At 37.0% G+C, this 15,931-nt stretch overlaps 1 protein-coding gene across 1 annotated transcript; it reads right to left on the bottom strand.

Annotated features, from left to right (window-relative positions):
• Positions 1-674: 674 nt before the first annotated feature.
• On the bottom strand, positions 675-8,642 carry LOC114272385 (histone deacetylase HDT1). Its single transcript, XM_028214074.2, has 10 exons — positions 8,388-8,642; positions 7,324-7,394; positions 6,977-7,191; positions 6,369-6,385; positions 6,224-6,277; positions 5,956-6,125; positions 3,003-3,098; positions 2,818-2,908; positions 1,086-1,227; positions 675-1,005 (listed from the first exon to the last, which is right to left on the bottom strand). The coding sequence occupies exons 1-10, from the start codon at positions 8,398-8,400 to the stop codon at positions 945-947; spliced, it is 930 nt and encodes a 309-aa protein (XP_028069875.2). The 5' UTR covers positions 8,401-8,642; the 3' UTR covers positions 675-944.
• Between the last annotated feature and the right edge of the window lie 7,289 nt (positions 8,643-15,931).

The following is a 15,931-nucleotide window of genomic DNA, read 5'->3' as shown; positions in this document are numbered from 1 at the left end:
TATTCTTCATAATTTTCTTCAACTTTCTGTATTTAGAAAACCTGCTAGATATTTACAGACCCTTTTATGAGATACTTACAGACCACTTTTATGGTTTCTCTCATTTTTTAGGTTCATTTTTTGGCTTGTTTAAAAAGTTAACTATTTTAATAGATTATTAAGTAATGCGAAAGATCCTAAATAATCTCCTAAACGTTTTACCAAACCTCTCACATAGATAATGTAAGAGATTTGATAAAATATTTGATAGATTATTTGAAATTTCTAACATTACTCTTAATTATTTGACTTCTTGATTGTTTTAACCTGACTAAGTTCAATGAATTAGTTTACTTTTATTTGTAATTTATTTAATGATTATGAGAAAAAAAAATTATAAATTAAATGTGACATTTTATCTTATTAATTATTTTAATTTATTTTATCTTTTAATAGGCTATTTTCACCCAACTCTCTTCCCAAACACCCCCATGGTATGTTTCCTAAGACAATACACCACATTTTATTAACATAAAATACATATCCATAATATATATATTATCTTTGCCTCTCAAAAGCAAAGACCAAGTAAATAATTTCCAAGATGCAGCAGCTATATGTGCATTTGGGCAAAAATTAACACATTAAAAAAAAAAAACAAACAAACAATATTTCAACCAGAAATCAAAACAATGTGAAACATAACAGAACACTCATATGATAGAAAACTGGTGACTATAATCCAAGGTAACATCATTTCATAGAACTTCCAAAACTTACAAAACTGGAAAAAGAGAAATAGTATTCAGTAATTTACGGTTCTACCAGATTGTAAAACATTGACAGATAATATCATAAAAGACAAGGCCAACCAATTGTTTTGTCCTGTGCAGAAAATCCTACCCACACGAAGCACAAAGCCCTCCCCCGTCTTCACATCATACTCTCAACCAAAAATAAATTTCCTATTTGCCATCATGCTTGGCCTTTGTATGAGATTGTAGGGCATTGTCCGAGTTGAATGTCCTGTTAAAAAAGGGACATTAATGTCAGTCTTGGTAATTCAAAATAGAGTGAGCAAACCAGCTTTCCGATCATGAACATACTTGCTACAGGATTTGCAAGAAACTTTAGCCTCAGACTTTGGGGACTTCTCATTGGACTTGTTGCTATTAGCGGTGGCATTAGTTTTCCCAACCTGTTTTGAAGGGTGGGGAGTTGCTGTGTGACCACCACCTTTCTTACCACCTGTGCCAAAAATAAACCAGACTAATCTCAGCATTAAATCTGCTAAATGACTTTGTTATGGGACGATGTGGGTATTGACCACAAACATCTCTCTTCGGAGAATTCATAAAGCATACAAAATAATTCAGCTAATTCATCTTTTTTTTGGTACATCGGAAAAGAATTCAGCTAATTCATCAAATGATAGTAACAGATGCCAATGATAATTTATTTACTTTGAATTAGACAGAAATATGGCACTAGGCTTGAGGATTATTCGTTATCTCAATTTTGTTTCATCAAATACCAATACAGTAATTGCATTAAAATCTAGCAGCGGATATTGGCAGCATACCAAAACAATCAAGATCGGGTTGCAACAATCCTAACAAATAATCCATGGTTCCAGCAAAATAGTGATGACCTAGACCTTACAAAGAGGTTGAATATGGGTACAGAAACGCATAACAGACAGTTTCTATCCCTTATTCATGTGAGTTTCTGTCCCAATGTCAAAATATTTTTTCATTAGCAAATGTGATGTCATGTTTAAGGGTCTCAGGCTTGTTCCATAATATTATTAAATAATATGTTATAAAATATGTATAAATGTACTTTAAATTAAATAAAAACAAAGAAAATACATGCTTTCTAAACCTCATCCATGTGAGTTTCTATCCCAAAACCAAACCAAACTGAACCGCAAGTCCCATCAAATAGGGTCGGTTACATGAATCTTTCTTCTCCACTCAGCTCTATCAATGGCCATCTAGTTAATCAAATTAAGAAGATTCATATCTGTATTTACTACACTCATCCATGTCAATTTAGGTCTGTCACTTCCCTAACACTTTCATCTACCGTCCACTATATCAAATCTCTTCACTGCTACCTCTATTGGTCTCTGTTGTATATGACCAAACCATCTCAATCTATTCTCTCTCAACTTATCTTTTATCGGTGCTACTCCTACCCATTCACGATATACCAATTCCTAATTCTGTCCCAATGTAGAAAAATAATCCTTTATTAGCAAATGTGACTTTCTTCTTCAAACAATGTTAAAAAAAATAGATGATCCAAGAGTTCAGGTATCAGACACATCCCACAACCTTATAGTTGTCATGTGGTGGACATGGGGTGCTTTAGACAAACTAGAAAAGCCCATGTAACACAGCTAAAAAGTGAAAGAAAATATATGAGCAACTCTTAAATGTTTCAAGTTCAATAAATGTTTTTTCCTGAGTTCCCCGTCCATTATCCAATGCTTCTAAAGTGTGATTCCTTTTCTCCTCTACGTTCCTCCACGATTAAATAACAAATTCTGAAGTAAATAAACAACATAAATAATTTGTCCAAACTACAAAACAGCAATAATAAGCTGTTCTTTCAACTTTCAGTAAACAAATTCAACTCAAGATACAAATGACAGTTTTTTTCCAAACTCCTGACATAATCATTTTTAAAATAAATAAAAAAAAGTCACAAGACAAGATGCAAGTATATGCGAAAAACTAATCTACCTTAAGACTACTGGGATATGTTGCATCATGTATAAAACAATTCAGAGTAAAATCTAGTCCAGACAAGAAAAAAGATGAAGCAGCTCACCTGTCTTCTGAGGTGTATCTAATTTTGCCTTTTTAGCGGGCACAGGTGTTTTTGTTGCAGAATCGGTGGCTCTCTTCTTGGCAGGCCCAGCCTTCAAAATGAAACAAGGACAACAAAAGTAGGTTAAAAAATGAGTGCAGTATTGAATCAAACCACAATGTCAAATTTTCCCCACCAGCTATTACCTTCTTAGGTGTCTCATCATCTTCGTCCTCTGAGTCATCATCCTCAGCGTCATCATCGTCCGAATCACCAATGTCATCTGAAGCACCCATCATGTCCTAAGCAACAATAAACCATTCAAAAGGTTTCACTTCATAGGGGTAAACAAATTTTTATCACCAATTATAGGACAGCCACTTGGGCTCATTTAAGATGAACAGTAAAGAAAATTCCAATTGTTGTCTTGAAAATGGTTTTAAACTATGAAGCACGGACACGGACACGGACACGCATACGGACACGGATACGGACACGGGACACAGTAATTTCTAAAAAATGGGGACACGGACACGGCAGGGGACACGGCAAATTTTTTAATTTTTTTATAATTATTTTTATTTTAATACACATTAATTATTTTATTTATTTATTATATTTTTTAAATAATGTGTTCTAATTAATTTTTTTATTTTATTTTACATATGTATTTATTTATTTATTAATAAGTATATATTATTTTATAATATGTATTATATATTATCTTATAAGTATATTTATGTTATATAATAACTATTATATAATATATAACCATTGTATTATATATTATCTTCTAAGTATATTTATGTTATATAATAACTATTATATAATATATAATTATAATAGTTATTAGTTATAATATATAATAATAATAATAGTTATTATAATAGTTATTGTTATTATAATATAATAATAGTTATTATAATAAATAATAGTTACATATATTATACTATTATGTGGATAAAGACGGGGGAGACAGAAGAGGCAGAGGGAGACAGAAACAAAAGCGAGAGAGAGGGGGACCACCGATCGTGATCAGCGAGAGAGAGGAGCCCAACGATTGCGCGATCGCGATCAGCGAGAGAGAGGGAGACAGAAGCGATCGCGATGACGATCGCAAGGGAGGGAGAGAGAGAGAAGGCGAGAGAAAGAGAGCTCTGCAAATGCGAAGCCGAAGGCGAGAGAGAAGCTCTGAGTTGAAGTGGACTGGATCGTCGAAATGGACTGGATGGAGGTCGATTGGCTCGAGATCGAAGGCTGAGAAGTCGCTGACCAGGTTTGTACTCACTCTCTCTTTCATTTACTCTTCTCCCGTGTCCCATGGCGTGTCCAGATTTGGACACGCGTGTCTCTGCCGTGTCTCCGCCGTGTCCCTCACAAAAAAATTAATTAAATTAAGGGGACACGCGTACGTGTCCCCGGCGTGTCCTCGTATCCGACACCGCCACGGCTTCCATTTTGGCGTGTCCATGCTTCATAGGTTTTAAAGCAATGATGAGAATAAAAGTCCAGAGTAGTCTATAGCCATATTTTCTAATGTCTTATAAAGGTAAAACTCACTATAAAGCAACAGCTTACATTATTCTTTAGCAATATCACCCAAAAAGATCAATATAAATCATTTAGATACTTGCACCTTCTGTTTAACCTATTAAGCTGATGATAACCAAGGAAGCACGGGTGCGGGTACGAGTATGGTACGGGTACGAGTGCGGGTACGCCGATTCGGCAAAACTCAAAAAAAGTACAATACGGGTACGGCTACGGTACGCCGATATTTTTTTATTTTTTTTTAAATATAATTTTGATTAAAGGATCCAACCTACAAATTAAAATTAAATATCAAAACTAAAAAAAGAACTACTCATTTTCCTATAATTTAAAACCATTAAGCGTTAAAAATAATATTTGTGAAATCTCTCACTTTGATATGTTATGCACTGTGAATTTGTGATCATAATTTATTTTTAAAATCTTTCTTTTTGCTCATCAATTTGCTATTTTTATAGGGTGAGACCAAAGAAATAACAGGAGACCAAAGAAAGATTTAAAGTTAATTACCAACAATAAAGGAAAAAAATTCTCAATTGGTGCAGGTTGTCAATTGCAATTTGCATAATACATAAAATTGCATCATTCCCAACAACTACTAATCAACTAATACAGTATCAATTTTTAATGTTTTGTGCATAAACTTTAAAAGTTTGTTATGATTAAAGATTTTATAAAGAAATTCTAGGAGGATCTAAAGCAAAAACATAATGCATAGTCATACACAGAACTACCCTTTATAGGCCTTGTTATTTTTTTTTGTTCAAATTGCTTTTTAAAAACATTAAAATCATTTGTTGATATGCTTCTACAATTTATACAGACAAACAGGACAACAGAGAAACATCAAAATTACTGATCTGCAAGGGCACCAAAAAAAATAAAAAATAATAATAATAATTGCTAATTTGCAAGGGCAGAAAAAAAAAAAAAAAAAAAAAAAAAAAAATGGCCTTGGCGTACCCACGCCGTACCCATGGCGTACCCGTGCCGTACCCATGCCGTACCCGAATAAGCCAAACGTACCGAACCCTCTTTTGCCGTACCCGGTACGCGTACCGCCGTACCGGTATGCGTACCCGCACCCAGTAAGTACCCGGTACTCGTACGGCACTATTTTTGAAGTACCCGTGCTTCATAGATGATAACCATTCTGCCTAAAATTCTCGTCTGGAGAACCAAACAAGAGAGAGTACGAGAAATTAAAATACCTTCTCTCCTCTTTATCATATAACACTCATCTATCAAACACAACATTCAATTTTAATTTTCTTTTATATCAATTATATTATGACTCATAAACTTTCAACCTTTCTGGCCATTATAATTCCAAACTCTTTCTAAACGAATAATATTAACAATAGGCAAACAAAGATGTGAAAGATGCATCTTAATACATATACCTACCGTTAAAGGTTTCCTGACAATACAGCTTTACTCAGAAAATGAAGTTGACAATATTTGTTGTATAATATTTATAAAACAAAAAAAAATGGATATATCATAAAAATCAATTAATTTTTCATTGGAAAATGATGTCCATATAATTTATCGTAATTATACAAGGATCACAGAAATAATCCTTAAATCAAGGTGTGACTGACTTACCTCATCATCTGAGTCATCCTCAAATGAATCATCTGAATCATCATCATCAGACTCATCATCTTTTTTTGGCTCCACAACAGTCACCTTTGGCTTAGCAGAAGATTCAGGTTTAGCAGTTTTACCTTTACTTGCATCTGGTTTCACTTCCTCCACCTTAGATTCAATTTTCCCTGACAAATTTCAAAAGAAAAAAAATCAACAGTTTAGAATCTGATATAAAAAAAATAATTTAAAAAAATACTATACCAAATGACAATACAAATTCTACCATTCTCAGTCAAGGGTAGAGGGATATCTTCATCATCACTTGAATCATCCGATTCTGAAAAATAAAATATTTAGGAAGGACCATTCAGCTAAAAGAATATGACACTTGACAACCATATCTACTCAAGGTATGTCTTAGGACTCACCAAATTCATCATCATCAGTGGAGAGAGAAGACATCAGGCAGTCAAGGAAACAAAACATAAATTTGAAACAAAACAACCCAATGCATCAACATAGTATTTATGGTCTCAGTCTCTAATGTAAAATTGCAACAAATAATTACAGATAAAAAGTTAAACAACAGATACTGAAATATCACACAACAGCAATCTTTAAGATATACATTTGTATATGCTTGGTGAGAAACCAAAAAAAAAAAAACATGGGAACAGAACTATTGTAGTTTCACAAGAGAAACAAAAAATCCAACTTCACTTCAAATTAATTAAATCACAGGCAATTGAATACTAATAGGATGGGAAGAAGAAAAACATTTAACATCTAATCAGGTTATAAAACCCTTCTCCTGTATGTATCTGTCATGCAAGTGAAGGCTTAAAATATTTACATAAAGGAAATATCGAAATCACGGGACAAGCCTGAGAGCGAACAATAATGTGGCGTGCATTCAAAAAGCCTCATCTTAGAGCTGAGGCTGGCATATCACACACTCTAAACATTGATAATAAAGAATATGATAATTTGCAAACGCATGAAATTAAGCATGATAAGGAATGAATTTGAAGGATATACAAAAGGATTGTCTGCTGAATATCCACAAAAGTAGACACTTCCATTTTTCCAGTCATGTGACAGCTCAAAATCTTTCTCAAACACCAAATCAAATGCAACTTGAGGAAAATTCTCCGCAGAAAGTGATCCCACGACGAACTTCTCACCATTAATCTTCACACGGAGTGGGATAAGGTCATTTCCTTTTTCCTTCTTTCCCTCACCCAATGCTCCCTGGAAAACAGCAACATCCCAACATTTGTCAAACAAAAAGACATGCAAAAAAAAAAAAAAAAAGATAAAATAAAAAATGGTTGTCATTGTGTTGGCATAGGGCAAGTGTATTGATTATATGTTGATAATAACCTGGGAAATATGTATGACTTTGCCAAGCTGAGGTGTGACCTTAAGGGGTTGTCCAGCTTTGACTTCAACACCTGGAATTAGCAAGCAAACATTACGCCCAAAATTAACAGAAAATTAAAAACTAAACAAACTGTATTAAACAAAAAATTAAAGACAAATTTGAATTAGAAGAAAATTGAATTTCATAACATTTGAAGGATTTGATGAGAGAAATGAAAAGGAAAGAGGAAATGCAACCCCATATTTTGTTTGGTTATAATGGAAAACAAAGGGGAAAAGAGAGTGAGAGGGAAATGCAATGCCACTTTTTGTCCTTTAGTTCGTTTATGCTTTTTTCTTTCTGCATTTCCCAACTCAACCAATAGCTTGGAATTCAAATCCAACTTTTCTTTCTATTTCAATTTCCATTTCCATTTCCCTCATCAAATCCTCCAACCAAACACAGCCCTGATAACATCTATTAAATTGTCAAAAAAATACTGCAATTAACTGCATGTATCAAAGCAGGCATGTTTAACAAATGAACTCATTTCATTCCGAATGTTAAAAGGTAATAGAAGGCACATTTATGCACCAGTAGTTAAGAAATCAATGATCACAACCACCACATTTCAGGGAGACAATATATGGGTAGTCACCAATAAGATCTAATATATATTATTTACATGGCAATAAACAAAAAAGGATAAATGAAAATAACCCACATCTTAGAAGCTTGCTGAATGATCGATCAGCTATCTTTAAAGCAAAATACAAAGAGATATACTTGAGAACATTCATGAACATCAAGAACAGAGCAGAGGCAAAACACAAATATGTTCCATTTAGTGTTTTGTTCTTCTTTTCTTAGTTTAGTTTACTCGGCAAACAAACGAATTATAAAAAGAAAAAAGTCGAATCAAGCAACGTCCCAAGCAAGGGATACAGACGAAGTATGAGGAGAGAATATCGAACCAAACAATCTCTAAACACAGAAAACCCAAGGAACATATACTACATAGACGAACAATCGACTGAAAATAAAAGAATACCCTAAGAGAGTGATGAAGGTGTAGGAAGCTTACCCCAAAACTCCATGGAAGCTGAGGAGAGAGAAACTAGGGTTTTGTAGAGAGAGAAAGAGAGGAAAGCAGGCAGGAGGCTTTGAAAGAGGCAGAAAGAGGAGATTTTGAAGAGAATTTATAACGGAGTTGCCGCCAGGTTGAGGTTCTAGGGTTTTTGAGAGAGAAAAAAGAGAGTTTTTTTTTGTTTTTTGAAACTGTGAATTAATGAGAATTGAGAAATTAGTGGGCCTGGGATTTTTGCAAAAATGCAACTCTACAATGTGTTCATTTTTTTATTATTTTTTTTTTTATGAGTAGGTGTCGAGATTAGTTTAACCGCTCTTTTTATATGAATTAGACAAATTTTAGGTAAATTTGAGATTCGAAGAAAGCACACTTTCAAGTCTTAAGCTGGACTCGTATTATTCATCTTATTTTGTTATATACTCCCTCCGTCTCAAAATAATAGTCCCTTTTGGGGAATTCAACTTTTTTTAGTAGTACAATTATTGTATTTGAAAAAAGTTGATTTTCCAAAATTATCCTTTTGATAGTACATTTTTTGGGAATATCAATGCATAATTGTACTTTTTATGTTGTTTATTAATTTAAAAGAAGGGTAAAATAGGAAATTTATATTATTTTTGAACTTGATTTTTGAAGAGGGACTAATATTTTGGGACAATGAAAAATGGAATAAGGGACTAATATTTTGGGACGGAGGGAGTATATATTTTAATGGGTATGGCTTCTGTCTAGTCTAGGATCGGATTGAACCGTATTATTGGGTTCATAGAGGCCCACCACGGGTCCTGTTTTGATAATCTGAACCGTTTAACGTGTAAAACTCGTCGAATACTATATGCCTGTAAAAAATCACGTTGATCGGATATCGATAGCTATATGATCAAATCAGTTTCGTATTAAAAAAATTGAACGGTGAACAAATTAACGGTTGACAAAAAACTATTTTGATCACATAACTATTGATATCCGATCAACATTATTTTTTTAAGCATACAGTACTCAACGATTTCTACACATTGAACGGTTCAGATTGTCAAAACGGGACCTGTGATGGGCTCCACGGGCCCAACAACACGGTCCAATCCGATGCCAAACTGGACAGAAGCCATACCCTATTTTAATATACTGTAACAAATTTGTTATAGAAAAACTAAAAACTAATTTGATAAAGATAATCAAAAAAATACTCATTTTTATATAACTTTTTCTTTTGAGGGTGAAAATAGATTTTATGTATTTATTTCACCAAACTACTTTTATTTTTTTCAAAAAAAAAAATAGATTTTAAAAACTAAACCAAATATTAAAGACAATGGCATGATCCCCACTTCTTTATATTTTTTATTTGAGTAAATTATATTTTTTATATTTTGGTCTTTCACTTTTTCATTACAACCATTAAGTTCTTAGATTTCAACTTGTGTTCCAAATCCAATGTTATCCCCTAGCCACTTTATCATTTAAAATTTTTATGAAAGCTGAATAGTGATGGATCAAAATTGAATTTAAATAAAAAATTCTAGAAAAGAAAATATATAAGTCCTGTATTTTTTTTTCTTGAAGCCCTTAAAACATACTGTTGGCTACATATTTTGTATAAGCTAATCACAGTTTGACACGTGGCAGGATGAGGACAATACGGGAAAATAATTCAAATCTTCAATCGTAATCACACACGTGACAGTTAGTATTGGTTATTGTGGATCTGCATAGCACTAGATCAGCAAAGAGATGTAAAATGATGTGGCTTCAATGGTTACTCATATTTAAATTCAAAATCAGGAAGGAAGCCTAATTGCAGATATGGCATAGTGGAGCTACCTATAAGGCAACATGATCAGCGATCATGGAGGGATGATTCGACGGTTAGAAATGCATTTCGACGGTTGTAATTGAGAAGTATAAATAGTAGAGAAGGCCCTAGAAAGAGCCCTCAAACTCAGATCCAAAAAAACCAGTTTTATCTACTTTGTGTTTCCTTTCAGTTTTTACATTTCTGTACTTCAAATTCTTACACTACACTTCGTTCATAGGAGTGGTTTCAAGTAGTTTGTTGTTGTAAACCTCTACAAGGCTGATTTGGATCTTTGTAAGTCTTCATTTTACTCAATGAAATGCTGCAATTGTTCTTCATTTAACCATTGTTTGCTTAATTCTCTTAAACAAAGCCACCAGTAAAAATCCTCTTCATTAAGGCTGAAAGAACTAAAACACAATCGTCTGAAAATTGGTTGGCAATTAATATTCTATAAGGACTGATTGATCCTTGCTAGCACGCTCAAAATTACAATAATAACCTTCGGAAACCAAAAAAGTCAACATATATTTTTGGCACGTCCGGTGGGACTAATTGAAATGGCTAGACATAGGAGACAAGGAGAAAATGAACGATTGGAAGAAGGCGTGGAAGGAGAGGTAGAAATGTCTAATCCAGAGGATAATGTGATAACACATCCTGTGAAAGTACCTGTTTTGTCAGAACCTATGGTCGAACAGACCAGCACTTCGGAACAAGTACCACTTATTCAAAATATTGGATGAGGCCAAGGAATTGGACCATCCACTGTTCCATCTACTCAGTCAATAAATCCATGGAGAGGCCTAGTAGATGCTGTGGGACAACAGTTAACGAACACAATGGAAAGATTGGCAACATCCTTTGTGGATCGAATGAACACTCATCAACTCATCAACCAACTAACACAAGGCACATAGAGGAAATTTCAAATGTCCCTCAGCAAAGATTGGCTAGAGATAAACAGCCTATACAGAGTAATGGACACACTAATGGTTAAACTAGTAACCAAAACTATGAAAGACCATCACCTCCGTCTTGGTATGAGCTTCTTTCAAGGCCTGTGACAAATCAAAATGCCTCATTACTTAACAATGATGCCATGCAAATTGGTGGATCTGGTCCAACACAAGAAAATGACCTAAGGATGTTTCCAAATAGCATGTTCGAAGCCATACCCGGCACGAGGGGGTTCACTAATCCTTTGTTCGAATTTGTACCCGGGGGGTTGGTAGAGTTTCCTGCAACTGGAAGAGACACAACACCTGTTCCAACACTTTTCGCAGGTCCTTTCGTAGGATAGGCTCAGAGGGGTCACTCATACCCTCAACAACAGCCAGCACCACAGGGACAACCAGTCCCAAATATGTCGCCCTATGGACCAAGAGGATCTCAGGCACAAGGTTGTCCACCAAATCCTGTGTTTGCTCCTCTAGTAGTGGTTCAACAGGTACAAAATATGGTTTCTAGGGACCAAATTGTTGATATTGTTAGAGAGATATGTGGACCGATGGTTCAGGGGGTTCAAACTCCTGTGTACATGAAGCCATATCTAGAATAGGGTAGATAGGGTACATGAATACCCAAGAGAATTTAGGATACCAGACTTTGCTCTTTTTTATGGGAATGAAAACCAGTCAACGGTTGAGCATATTGCTAGGTTCGCTGCTCAATGTGGTGAATTTACCAATAATGATTACATGAAGTTAAGATTGTTCCCAAATTCTCTAACTAGGGCAGCGTTTGTATGGTTTATTAACCTTACACCTGGCTCTATCCAAACTTGGCAACAAATAGAGGAGGCATTTCATGCCCAATTCTTCCAAACAGAGGCAAAAGTTTCCATGGCAGACTTGGCAAGGTTGAGTCAAAAGCCTGATGAGAAGGCTACTCAGTTTATTGCCAGATTCAAAAGAGCACGAAACAAATATAGGATCATCCTACCAGAGTTTGAATTTGTGAGATTGGCTCAAAATGGTCTAGAGTTTAGGCTTCGAAAGAAGTTCGACTCAACTGAGTTTAGAGACTTAGTGGAACTAACCTATAAGGTGTCTACGTATGAAGCATTACTAGAGGAAGAACAAGATCGAAGTAATGCATTATACAAGACGTATTATAGAGATCCTAATTATGAGATTAATGCAGCAAAGATTGTAGGAAAAGAACCTGTGATCTGTGAGGCATTAATTCATAAAGACACAACAATAGACCAGCAGTTTAAAAAGAAAGACCTTCATAGGAAATGCTATTTCGATTTAATGAAGACAGATGAAATTTTTGATCATTTGCTTGCGGCAAACTTCTTGAAATTACCAAAAGGAGTCAAAATTCCGTCTCCACAAGAACTTAAAGGAAGAGTGTATTATAAATGGCATAATTCGTGGTCTCACTCAACTAAAAACTGCATTGTTTTTCGAGACAGAATCCAAGAGCAAATTCAAAAAAGAAGCTTAAAATTCCCAGCTAAAGCAAAAAAGGCCATAGGGATTGACACTAATCCATTCCCAGAAATTAGTGAAGTAGCAGCCAATGTTATTGTGCCAGACTTCCAGAACTTATCCTTGAAAGAATTGGAAGAGGTCAATGTGCAAATGCATGTTGCCAGCTAGACTACTGTCAAGAAAGATGCTATGGGCCTGTTTGGTAATGTTTACGTTTTCAGTTTATATTTACAAAAATTTTATAAATTGATTTTTGTTTATTTTTAAAAAAACATAAACTACAAATGCGTTTGGTTTAGACAAAATGTTTTAAAAAATTAAAAATATAAAAAAGAGTGAGAAATGACAAGTAGTGGTGGGTGGTGACGAGTGGTGGCAGTAGAAGACGGTGGTGGAAAACGATGGCGGGTGGTGGTGGCAGCGGAAGACGGTGGTGGAAAATGGTGGCAGGTGGTGGGTGATGGTGGCAGAAGACGGTGGTGGAAAGTGGTGGCAAGTGGCTGGTGGGTGGTGGTGGCGAAAGATGGTGGTGGAAAGTGGTGGCAAGTGGCGGGTGGTGGCGGCGGAAGACGGTGGTGGAAAGCAGTGACGGGTGGGTGGATGGTGGTAGCAGATGGGTGGTGGATGGCGGGTGGTGGTGGGTGGGTGGTGGTGGCGGGTAGGTGGCAGGTGGTGGTGGCGGGTGGTGGGTGATGTGATGGCGGGTGGGTGGCGGGTGGTGGGTGGTGGTGATGGTGATGGTGATGGTAGTGATGGTGGTGGTGGTTGTGGTGGCAAGTGGGTGGCGGGTGCTGGTAATGGTGGTGGGTGGTGGTAGCGGGTGGGTGGTGGGTGGTGGTGGTGGTGGTGGTGGTGGTGGTGGCGGTGGCGGCGGCGGCGAGGGGTGGGTGGTGGTGGTGAGTGGGTGGCAAGTTGCGGGTGGTGGTGACAGGTGGTGGTGGGGGGTGGGTGGTAGTGGCAGGGGGTGGGTGGTGGTGGCGGAAGATGGTGGTGGAAAATGATGGCGGGTGGTGGCTAGTATTTAGTGGGTAAAAAAAAAAAAACTCAAAACTCAAAACGGAAACACATTTTTTGAATTCACATTTTTTGGCCAAATTTATAAACTGAGACCATTGATTTATAAATAAAAAATTTACCAAACAAGTTTTTATTTGAGTTTTTAAAATTTTTATAAATATAAACTAAAGGTGTTACAAGCCAGAGGGAAGACTTTGATGAAGAGGCACGGGATGATGATTCTTTAGAAGCAGCTGTCATGCAAAGAATGTGTTCCAGATGCAAGTTGAGCTACAAGTGGTTGAAAGGGCTTCCGATTGGTGGGAAGTGTAGACACCCCATTTTTGACTGGCCTTAAGACTCAGATGTCATCGATTGAGCGCTCGGTGATGGCGCATGTTGTGCTCATTTAGAGGTTTCAGAGTTTTAGCTGAGAGCCTTGCCTCCGGGCCTCTGAACTCTTTTGTGCTTCGGCTCGGTGTAAGGACTGAACTCTGTTTCCCTTCCCGGAGGGAGGAAGAGGTCTTGTAGACTATCTCTTTGTGGTCGTAGACCACTTTTCCCGTTTAGTGACTAGTTTTCGATTTTTGGAGCCTTCGACCATGCGCCTTGTCTCGGGACTGCTTAACGTTCTCCGTTTGGCGTGATTTTTGAACCACACCTTGTTTCCTCTATCTAGAAGGACACTGTGGTCTGGGAGACCACTTTTGTGGTCGTATACCACTTTTGGTGCTCAACAGCTGGGTTTCGAGGCTCCCAGCTGCGCGCTTTGCCTCCCGAACTCTCGTTTTGCATCCGTGTTGGTTTGTTTTAGGTACAAATCCTGTATTCCTTGTTTGGAAGGTGGTACAAGGGTGGGAGACCAATTTTTCCCTTGGAGACCACTTTTCTTCCCGCCAGCCGATTTTCTGGTCGAGAAACTGGTTTTCATGGTCTTTAGGCCACCTTTTCTGGTCTCCCCCCCACCATTGGCTTGCTTTCAGTGTGGAGACCACCAATTCCCCTGACCGACCACTTTTTTTTTGGGAGACCACTTGAAGTGGTCGACCGACCATTGCAAGTAGCAGGCCGACCACTCTAAATGGTTGGCACCTCTCCCCCTGTTTTGGCAGATTGTGTGGGTGCCAGCTGTGCCAGCTGGAAGGCACATGTTGTATCCTCCATACACGTCTATGGAGGGATTGCATCCAAGTTTTAGCTTCTCTAAGAAGCTTTAACTTTGGTTTTTCTATAAGAGAAGGGCTCCCTCTCCACTCCAGAGGTTCTGATTTTTGGGCTGAGGAGATAGGCTTACACTCTCTCTAGATCCCTCTCTTTCTCTCTTTATATTGGTGTTTTGCTTCACACTTGTGCACACAACCTCTCTTGCCTTGTTACTGAGTTGTTGGAAGGTCTTGAGAGAGCTCAAGAGGTGGTTTTTGGCTCAAGAAATCTGCTGGTTTTGTAGTACTTCAAGGGTAACCTCTTTTCCCTGTTTTAAGCTCTATTTTTGGTTGCTCTCTTGGTCTCATTTCCATGCTTATTTAGGCCTTGCTTTCAACTGGAAAAAGTTTTGTATTTAAGTGTTTTTGATGTTTGTTTAAGGCCTCTTGGGTGTTAAGGGTCTTCTACCCTCTTGCATGTCTTGTTTGGCCTTGTTTTGTGCCATGGTTTAAGGCCTTTGAGCTAGTCCTTGCTTGGCCTTCTAGCCACTGAAATCCAGTGGATTTTCAGTGGTAGGCATGTAGTTTTGAGGCCTCAAATCAAAGGGGGGTGATCCCCTCTCTTCTTGTTTTGTTTGCTTACATTTTTGGCCTATCAAAGGAGCATGCATCTTCATACTTTTAAGGCTTGGTTTAGGCGCTTTTTCATGACTTTTAGGGCCTGCCTTAGCTCTGTCTATGGCTGGTTTGGCCACCTTGTGTTTGCTTCTTGTATGTGTAGTGTATTCTCATTTGTGGCTCATCAAAGTAGCATGTCTTTCTAGCATGTATTGGCTCCATTTCAGTAGATTTTTGGCCATCATTTGACATGTCATGACTCTATTTTTTGCTGGTTTGGTAGCCTGTTGTATGCTTCATATACTTGTAGTGCAAATCTCATTTACTAGCTTTGTTTGTATGATGTTTTGGCTCATTATCCTAGCATATTTTGGCTATGTTCTAGCATGATTTTGTTCTTATTTTGGGCTGTCTTAGCTCTGTTTTGAGGCTTCTTGGTCGATTGAGGCTTGTCATGCATGCTTGTAGTGTAATAGCCTTGACTAGTTTTGAGTTTTGAGGTCTCTTGCATGCTTAACTTGAGGTATTTGCATGTTTTGGCATCAT

Source organism: Camellia sinensis, chromosome 14, assembly GCF_055761805.1.
Source record: "Camellia sinensis isolate YWXY chromosome 14, ASM5576180v1, whole genome shotgun sequence".
Taxonomy (NCBI): domain Eukaryota; kingdom Viridiplantae; phylum Streptophyta; class Magnoliopsida; order Ericales; family Theaceae; genus Camellia; species Camellia sinensis.
Note: the sequence above shows the minus strand (reverse complement) of the source record. Positions and strands in the feature narration are given on the sequence as shown.